The sequence below is a fragment of the Amphibalanus amphitrite genome, unplaced genomic scaffold (assembly GCF_019059575.1).
Source record: "Amphibalanus amphitrite isolate SeventyFive unplaced genomic scaffold, NRLGWU_Aamphi_draft 000536F_arrow, whole genome shotgun sequence".
In the NCBI taxonomy this organism is placed as follows: domain Eukaryota; kingdom Metazoa; phylum Arthropoda; class Thecostraca; order Balanomorpha; family Balanidae; genus Amphibalanus; species Amphibalanus amphitrite.
The window spans coordinates 386,341-396,297 of record NW_024882030.1 but is presented as its reverse complement, the minus strand read 5'-3'; the positions used below and the strand labels follow the sequence as shown (position 1 = coordinate 396,297).

General features: G+C 49.1%; 1 protein-coding gene across 1 annotated transcript; it reads left to right on the top strand.

The window, feature by feature from the left end:
* Positions 1-3,846: 3,846 nt before the first annotated feature.
* Positions 3,847-9,892, top strand: LOC122393468. The gene is made up of 4 exons (XM_043389493.1): positions 3,847-3,953; positions 7,641-8,037; positions 8,402-8,622; positions 8,906-9,892. The coding sequence occupies exons 2-4, from the start codon at positions 7,643-7,645 to the stop codon at positions 9,025-9,027; spliced, it is 738 nt and encodes a 245-aa protein (XP_043245428.1). The 5' UTR covers positions 3,847-3,953; positions 7,641-7,642; the 3' UTR covers positions 9,028-9,892.
* Positions 9,893-9,957: the final 65 nt, after the last annotated feature.

Below are 9,957 nucleotides of genomic sequence, written 5' to 3'. Positions count from 1 at the left end.
GCCTTGAATTGGCCAGTGTTCATATTGTCCAGGGATTACATGGTCCAAATTAGTGGTGTCATTTTCCAAAAAGTGGCTGACCGATACCGACCGAAACCGAAATTTGGGAAACATTTCCGACCGAATACCGACCGATAACATCCCAAGCCAAAAATTGACCGAACTTTGACCGAAATTCTAGAGTTGCTATTATTTTACCCCCCAAATTAAATTATTTGGTAAATTCTGTTTCAAAATAATGGGAAATAGCATTTCAGTCCAAGTTCAGTCAATTCTTAGCCACTGCAAAATACATTTTGTGGTAGAAGTTACATTGCTAAGGGTCATAGGTGTAGGAACAGGGGGGGACGGGGGGCCGGTGGCCCCCCCACTTTTCATAGTGGGGGGCCAGTAATGTTAACTGCCCCCCCACTTTTTGCTGAACTTTTTAATGTATTTGTAGGTATCACCCCGAAGAACAAACTTGACGGTTCTCTGGCCTGCCCTTCCATGAAGATTTCCATTTGTGCTTCATCGTTATTGAGTGCAATTTTCCTCCACCCAATTAAAGGTAACTTTGTCAGAAGCAATAAGTGGCAACTTAGGGGCAGCGCGCGCTGCAAAGAGAGACAGTACTGGCGCAGCAGAATGCGTAAACGGCGTAAACTAACAATTTATGCTAGGCGGCCTTGCATTAGTTGATCGGTTACTGGCATAGGCGTAGGAACAGGGGGCAGGGGGCAATGGTCCCCCACTTTCGAATGGTGGCCAGCAATGTTAAGTGCCCCCCCCCCACACACACACACCTTTTGCTGGCTTTTCACTTCTCACGTTTCACGCTCGCTCGTAATAAAAAATGTTTTTGGATGCATCTGGAATTCGCATGGGTGCCAACCAGTGGCGGATCCAAGGTGGGGTCACATGGGTCATGCCCCCTTGGGGCCCGGGGGCACCACAGGCCTACCAGGGGCACCACAGACCTGACAGGGGCACCACAGACCTGACAGGGGCACCACAGACCTGACAGGAGCACCATCGGCCTAGCAAGAGCACCACTGGTCTGCCAGGGGCACCACAGACCTGTCAGGGGCACCACAGGTCTTCCAGGGGCACCAAAGGCCCTTCCAGGGGCACCACCGGCCTCGCAGGGACACCTTGGGCCTGTCAAGGGCACCACGGACCTGTCAGGGCACCTCAGGCTTGTCAGGGCCCAGGAGCACTCTATTCCTTTCAAGAGCACCACAGGCCTGTCAGGGGCACCAGAAGCCTAGCAGGGGCACCGCAGGTCTGCCAGGGACACCACAGACCTGCCAGGGGCATCACAGACTTGCCAGGGGCACCCACTGGCCTCGCAGGGGCACCTTGGGACTGTCAGGGGCATCACGTGCCTGTCTGGGACACTTCAGGCTTGTCAGGAGCACCACAGTCCTGTCAGGGCCCAGGGGCACCAGCGGCCTAGCAGGGACACCACGGCCTCGCAGGGGCACCACCGGCCTCGCAGGGGCACCACCGGCCTCGCAGAGGCACCATGGGCCTGTCGCTGGTACTTCAGGCTCGTGTAAGGAGCACCACAGTCCTTCCAGGGGCACCACAAACCTGTCAGGGGCACCTGCGGCCTAGCAGGGGCACCACAGGCCCGCCAGGGGCACCACAGGCCTGCCAGGGCAAAAACAAATAAATAAAAAAATGAAAATAGGGCACCACAAAAATTAAGTGGCCGAAATCAGTTGAGGTTTTAATTTTGGGTACAGGTAGGGGCACTACTTCGATTCATGACCCTCCCCTTGGAGTTTTCCTGGATCCGCTCCTGGTGCCAACGCGGCTACGGAGGCCAGGGGGACGCGTCCATGAGATATAATTTCTGGACGGGAGTCTCCCCGAGATTTTGGTCGATTTTTTTTTTCTGGTCACGTTTTTTAACCAATTTGAGCATGCTGCGAAAATAAAGTGGCCGAAATCCGAGGAGAAAATGGATTTTGGGGGTAGGTGAGGTTTTGTGCCTCTGGGAGTCTGGCCCCCCCACTTTCGAAAACGTTCCTACACCTATGCTAAGGGTAGATTGCAGGGTACATTGGCTAAGGGTACATTGCATTTAACTTGGTAAAAATGGAATGCTTTCTTATTTTGAAAATGGTTTCACTGACAGGGTGACCGAAAATGTCCGATTTTGGGGGGGCCTGACCGACCGATTACCGAATCGGTCAGCACATCTTTTCGGTAACCGAATTTTTCGGTAACCGATTGACACCACTACTGTAATCTCTCCTAAGGCATTGCCTTCGGCACTGCACTGCTTCGCATTGAGCTGGTTCCGTGTTTTTTACATAATGACGTCACTTTCAGTGACTATGTAATCCCTGGACACTATGAACTCTGGCCTATTCAAGGCACTGGCCATTTTGAACACTGGACACATCGTGCCCTGGACATTATGAACTCTGGTCATTTTGAACACTGGACACATCGTGCCCTGGACATTATGAACCCTGGCCATTTGGAACACTGGACACATCGTGCCCTGGACATTATGAACCCTGGCCTCTTTGAATATACCCTATCTGCGGCCAGTTGGCCGCATTTGGACCATGCAATCCCTGGACATTATGAACTCTGGCCCATTTAACCCTATTCCTGGCGGGGGGCCTCAGGAGCCCCCCCCCCTGAGGTTTTTTGGTTATTTCTCCCAAACGCGTTCAGCTAGGAAGCTCAAATTTTCTGACTTTTCCTAAAAGGCTTCTACGCAACATGTCTGAAAATTTTGAGTTGATCTGACCTCAGGTCAGGTCACCAGAGGCGGTTTGGTGACCCTACCTCAGAAAAGTTTGCAATCACGCCAGAGCTAGAGTTTTTGACCGATCAATTTCTTCTCTTCAGGCTTTAGTTAGGGTACCAGTATGTGCAATTTGTATATCTCGGAATTTTGATATCGGTGACCTAAGGTCAGGTCAGTTTCGCGACCTCCCCATTATAAGTCAATGGGGGAAAAATCAACTCCCTGTTTTTACCACTAAAACGGGTCGGAATGGCCCCATATACCATACATGACTTCATATACGATCAACCTTCACTACCTTGAGGTCTGTTTTGCTGTTGGGCAGCTGTGAGGTCATGTGACGTCATCAAAGGTCACCAAAGGTTTTTGGCCAATAACTCCGTACAGGAACAAGATACAGACGCGTGGATGGTCTCATTGTGTTCAGCTCGTCAAGACGCATCGAATGATATACATGATGACCTCGAGGTCACGTGACCTGAGGTCAACCTTTGACCTTGACCTTGCGAGGTCAACATATATATATCATTCGATGCGGATTGACGAGAGGATCACGATGATGCCCTTAGTTTGTTCCTATCTTGACTAATTCGAAAGTTATTCGAGAAAAACTCTCCATATCTAGCGCCGCCATTTTGACTTTTTCGACCCCTGTGACGTCATCTTTGACCTGACCTGAAAATGACCTTAGTAAAAATTGTAGATCTTGACCGTGCGTATCCGATGCCGTTTACCGTTTGTCGCTATCTTGCTTCGTTCTCGAGATCTCAGGGGGGGGCGGAATCGGCCCCCCCCCGCCAGTTTCTTGTCCCGGCGGAGCCCGCCAGGAATAGGGTTAAGGCACTGGCCATTTCGACACTGGGCATAACGGACCCTGGACATCATGAACCCTGGCCAGAATGAATGCTCCCCCATACTGAGCCCAGGTCCTGCTGCCACCTATCGTCGGTTGCTGGAACCAAAGGTGGCATACTGAGCCCAGGACCTGCTGCCACCTATCGTCGGTTGTCGGAACCAGAGGCGGCAGACAGCCGTGGACCTGCTGCCACCTATCGTCGGTTGTTGGAACCAGAGGCGGCAGACAGCCGTGGACTGTCGACCTTTGGGACTGCCAGTGGACGGTGCACGTGTGGAGTCTCAGTCTGGGAGAGGCGTACCGAGTACGGACGGAGGAGAGGGCAGGTCGGACAAAGGAGACGAGGTGAGGTCAGGGAGAGGACACAGAATGTCACACACATCTGTGGGGATGAGGGGTTGGCCAAACATGAAACAGTGTGGTCTTTGTCGGTATTTTCCAGGGGCTCGTTCGCAGCGCTTGGTATCGTGTAGCGTGTTGTAGGTATGGCCGAAGCTGAGGTCCCGATAGTTATACAAGGATATACCCATGTTTTGTTCTTTTCCATGTTTTTCAATGCACTGAGTCCAAGAAATGTTTGTTTGCGCAACACATATTGAGATAATGCTCTGAGCCTTGGTCTGACCTCAGCCCAAGGCTATATAAACCCCTCACCCTAACCCAGCATAGCCTTCTACCAGAGGAGCTTTGTGTTCCGTGTGCTGCGTAGGTGTATTATCTCAGATAATACACCATGCTGGATTATCTCAGATTAGGTTTAAAGGTAGTGTGCCAGCTTTCTTGGACCGTATGGAGTTAATGGCCCAGATAAGGAGAACCGGATTTTTAGAACTTATCCATACCTTCAAAACTCATGGAAACGTCTTAAATTCTTCAAATTTTGAGTACCCCAGTGCGAAATTCGCCCCGACGGGTTGTCGGTCGTACCCCAACCACATTTCACACCACTATGAACAATAAATGCACACACTGAAATCGCTATTACCGATATGCTCATCCAATCAAGTTTCGATAAACCCGTTCATCATCATCTCCTGCGGTTTCGAACACGCCTGTTAGGTGGCTTCTGATGCTCGTCGAGGTCGGAATTTCCAAATACGCGTGGTGCGTCGGGCCGCGCGCTCTGACTTCGGCCAAGAAAAATGCGTCAGCTGATCATTGTCATTTCTGCCACTTGCGTGTGGTGAAATGGGGTCATAACTTATAAGACGGCTTTTTCATATCAATTATTTTACATAAAATCATATTTCAAACCATAAATAATGTTCGACAGCCAAATAAAAGAAACAATACCAATACGGGCTTACAGTTTAAGGCTCGACATTGTGTTGTCTACGATTAGACAGCTGATAACTCATTCCCGTACGTCGTATGGTCGTAACACTATAATGACCTTTGCTTATTGTCACAAGTGCGCCGCATTCGCGATTGTTGCCCGACGCCTGTTTGCAGGTGAGCCCACTACAGTTGTTATACATATCTAAAAACCGAAAAACTTTTAGGCGAAAAAGGCACTATTCCAGGCCCATTTTTGATTTTTTTTGCGATATTAGGTAAAAACAGAAGCTTCTTATCCTAGGAAAAATAAAATGGGAAATCTTTCAAAGGTGGCACACTACCTTTAATCGAGTGTCTTTACCTCAGTGGATTATCATGGCAATTTACTACACTAATAAGTGTAATGTCAATATTTAAGACATCATAAAACATGGTTAGAAGCAAAATTAACAATCTGAAAACTATTTGGACGTCAGTTTCAGTTTTACCGCGGGGAAGTCCCCTTTGTCGACTGGCGCGGTTCGCTCCATGCACGTGGGAGAGGGGAAGTCCCTTTCTACCGTTGAGCGCGACTGGCGGTTGCCATGGAGACGTCTCAGCTACCAGGATGAGGAGCTTGGCTGAGGAGTTTGGTCTGGTCAAAGCCCTAATATACCGGTCAGGTCAGATTTGACGACGTATTTCCGGTATGACTTTAATCTTATTACGTTTGATAAAATCGTTATAGTTGTTGTCGGGGTGTTAGAAAATAGCGTGGGATAACTATTACGGCTATTGCTGATAAATGCTGACCTCTGGTTACGACGTACTAGCAGACCTTATATCAGGAACGGATAGATTATAACTGAGAAATGTCAATCGGATACCAACGTTTGTGGTATAATGAAACCAAACCATTGTCATCCCGGTTTGGAATCAGCTTTCCAATGATTTGGGATGAGCACCGCTGATGGGTAATCCACAGCGAAGGAGGGCCGCGACTCACCACGGAGTGATTACTGGGAATCGCGTCCATTTGGACCACGGCTCTGATATCTGACCGGTACGGCGGGTCGTTTCCTCTCTCTCTCTCTCTCTCTCTCTCTCTCTCTCTCTCTCTCTCTCTCTCTCTCTCTCTCTCTCTCTCTCTCTCTCTCTCCCTCTCTCCCTCTCTCCCTCCCTCCCTCCCTCCCTCCCTCTCTCCAGCTCCAGTTGCTCTCTACCTGTGTTTCTGCCGCCTGAACACACAGACACGGAGCTGATCCACGACAGAGTCAGCCGACGGAGACACGACACCGAGCGTCGGGTGACCGGTGCTCGGTGTCGGGGGTAGACAGGGGTCAGGGGGTCAGCGGGGGGGGGGGATGGGGGGAGGTTGTGGAGGGAAGTGATCGGCGAGAGAGTCCGTGAACACCCTCTGCTCAGTTCACGGCGGGTGGGGAAAAACAAACATGAAACTTCGTACGAACCAACTGTGGCTCCCGTTCCATGTTTCTATCCTCAGGATGCAGAAATCCTTCTCCTCCACGCCGCAACCCCCCTCCGGGCTGGACAGGCAACTTTATCTCATGCGGGCTGCTCCCTTGGAGCGGCACCGCTGCTCCCGAGGGAGCGCACCCCGTAGCCGGGTGCAGTGAGTGCCTTGGGGCTGGGTGGCCTGTCCTCTGGACGGGCTCAGCCCCGGCGACTCACTAGGGTGCCTGCCCAGACCAATGTCTCCCCCTATATCCTATCATCCTCCCGGCTCTGAAATGGTCTCATTGGACCGAAAGGGCCTAACCCAACAAAACAAACAAACAAAAACTCACGCAGCACGCCTACACCAGCCTCTGACGTAAAAAAGTAGCTCTATAAAGGCCTCGCCAGGAGTCGTATCTCCCCCTGGCCCCTATCCACTCGTTATGAGAGGACCGGGGGACTGGCCAGATCAGGGCTGAGGAAAGGGGTCTACGTATACCGCATCATAGTGCCTCGAAAACTTCGTTACTTTACCCGCGAGCTGCTGGATGAGTTAAAGGGACACTCCCACCTTCAAAAAAGTTAATGAATTGGCACGAAAGTGATGTCGCTCGGTTCAGAAAGAGCGAAAACGAATATCTACCAAATTTCATCGAAAAATATTCACCGGTTTTCAAGATATTAGACTTTTACTTTTGTTTACTTTTTGGGATCTCCGCTGTTCCTAGCGACTTAATTTGAAAGTGCGGCATTTGTTGCGCGCAAAGCAGCATATACCACCGCGTGCTACCAAACGTTTTAGTAAAAGATTTAAAAATCGTTAGATCTCCGCTGACGTCACAAATTCTAAGGGGGCATACCAATGCACTAGCCCCTTAGAATCCGAAAACTGCAAGTTTGAAATTCCATATCTCCGAATTAAAGCATTTGTCGATGTTGTGAGTGCCCAAACCGGTATTTGCAGGCCATGGCCACCAATTTGGCTATCTCAACTCAAAACTAATGTTAAGGTGGGAGTGTCCCTTTAAACCCCCACTTTTTCGTCGTTAAAAAAACGTCCGCGTCGCAGGAGCGCCAAATTCTGGTTGCGTGTAGGGAATCCATTGAAGTTCATTGCGATGAAATTTCAAACAGATTGGTGGGGAAAATTAAGATTGAGGTTTTAGTGACGTCATGACTCCTGGGTTTCCGACCAACAACGGTATGTGTTAAAAAATCATACTCACAGAATAGCCATAGACACATGCCGTTACGAACATTAGCCTGTTTAAGGTGAAACCGTTCTCTCAGTCTTATACCGTACGTTTTCTGTTTTAGAAATGGAGACTGGACAGCTCCAAGAGAAGTTTATCCAGATGAAAGAACAGATGGCACTTCTGAAGGAGGAAATGACACATCGCCATCAAGAGGGCATTGTCCGTTTGGATGGGGAACTGACCACACTGAAGAAAAACTGCGACTCACTGAGTGAACAGGTGGTCGGACTGGAGGGAGAAGTGGCCACACTGAAGGGAGACAACGCCACACTGAAGGGAGACAACGCCACACTGAAGGGAGACAACGCCACACTGCGTCAGGAGGTGGTCCATCTACGTGAAGAGGTGGTCCGCCTGCGACAGGCTGTCCTCGAGGAGCGCACCACTCGCCAGGTCGTCGTGGAGGAGCTGCGGCAGGAGGTCCGCCGGCGAGCGGCGCCATCCGACCGTCTACAGGGGTGAGGCTGAGAGGCAAAAGGGGTGGCACTGGGAGGGGGGGGGAAGATAAGGGTAAACAGTTATAAGAGTTAGCCGCCTTTGGCTGCAAGGGATGACACTTGGTGTAGACAGTTTGTCGGTAATAGTCAACCCTGTTGTGTAGAAAGTTTGTAAGAGTCAACCCGGTTGTGTGGGCATTTTGTCTGTAAGAACCAACCGGGTTGTGTACATATACAGTTTGTCTGTAAGACACTGGATGGGCTTACCTACGTGGGCCCATGGTACGGTGCTGTCTCGGTAAAATGAAGACATCTCGAAATTATTGCCTTATAACTGACCATAGATGACGTCTTACTACGTCACTCTGACGTCATTTCACCACAGTGACGGCGAAGAGGTGGTCTCACTGAAGGCCGACACCTGTGACAAGTGTGACGCCACCACTAGTTGTGACGTCACCCCAACTACGGAGGAGATGGGGCCGGCGTCCGGTAAGCTGAGGCCGCCCGCGCCTCGCGAGGCCAACATCTACCACCTGGACACCGAGCTGCTGAAGATGGTGATGAGCAAGATGGACTGTAGGGATATGTTCCGCGCCAGGCGGGGTGAGTGTCCTGGCGACTAGCGAGGTCGTGTGTCACAATAACTATTATCCGAGTCAATGTGGTGTGTTTCCTTAGCCAACTGAGAGTTCAGCAAGTTGGAAAAGTCTGGGTGGATATATAAACGCCAATGAAGGGCTTGTAGCTATGTGAATTCCGGTTGCCATTATATGGAATATCGATGTTATATTTTATAGAATTTTAAACGCTGTCTGTATTTGAACTTTGACTTTGATGTTTGTCGCTGACATGCCGCCCGATACCCCTGTTCCTTCGGTGCCGACAGTCTGCCATCGGTGGAGGTCCGCTGTCGACGATATCGTCAGCGGCAGTGTTCGCCACGGGCCCCAAAATCCCCAGCCCAGCCCGGCCCGGGCCCATGGGTTCAGAGCCCGGCCCAGCCCGTAGCCCGCTCTTGGCAAATATTCCAAGCCCAGCCCGGCCCGGCCCGTCAAAAATAGCAATCTAGTTATTGTCTTAGTCTATTGCTATAATAAGCATGATTGATTACACTATTTTGAGAACAATTCAAATTGCATGAATATTAACATGGCAATCATGACTCCCTTCTTTTCAATGAATATAATCATTTCAAGCACCTATGGCACAAATTTTAACAGTAACAGCAAGCACCTCAGTCAATTAGGTCATGATTACACACCTATAAAAAGTTTACATGATTATATTAACTACATTCTATGAGTAAAGTTATCTTGCAAGCTGATGTGTGTGAACATTATCATTAATAATTGGTGACTCTAATGCATACTTGAAGGAAGTATTTGCAACATACTCTATACTTCCCAGCACTTACCAGCAGAAAAAAAGCTTGACTTATGGGAATTGATGAATCTGTCTGAGATTGACCTTGCTGTTAAATTCACTCCATAGATGCTGCAATATCAAAAGCCTGAGAAAGCATACAAAATAGGTGACACTAACTTTAGCACTGTCTTCCAAAAAAAAGAGAAAATCCATCCATTTATCAGCAAAACTGATTTAATCTATTTTCAATTCATGCCCACGTGTCAACCGAATCTCTGTGGACAACTATCTGCTACTTTCCTTGCTATTTTATGTTAGGCTCTTTTCAAGATATGGATATCGCTAGCAGCGTAAGCAGAAAACATGGTAAGCTTGAAATGTCATTGGGTACTTTTGCGACTTGTACGCATCATCATCATCAATCGAAAATGAGCGAACACTTCTTGATTGTCGCAGCTGCGGCAGGTAGCGATTCTGACGAATTGTATAATAAAACATATATGATCAAGTTTTTGTTTTGTTTTTCGTTCGAGTTTTCAGACTTCGTGATTTTGGTTTTATTTTTTATTTGTT

Bases quoted from the DNA above. Each gene is read 5' to 3' on its own strand.
- LOC122393468 (XM_043389493.1), top strand. From the start codon at position 7,643: ATGGAGACTGGACAGCTCCAAGAGAAGTTTATCCAGATGAAAGAACAG. The intron at 8,038-8,401 runs GTGAGGCTGAGA...ATTTCACCACAG, and splicing joins CCATCCGACCGTCTACAGGG to TGACGGCGAAGAGGTGGTCT. The intron at 8,623-8,905 runs GTGAGTGTCCTG...CGGTGCCGACAG, and splicing joins TATGTTCCGCGCCAGGCGGG to TCTGCCATCGGTGGAGGTCC.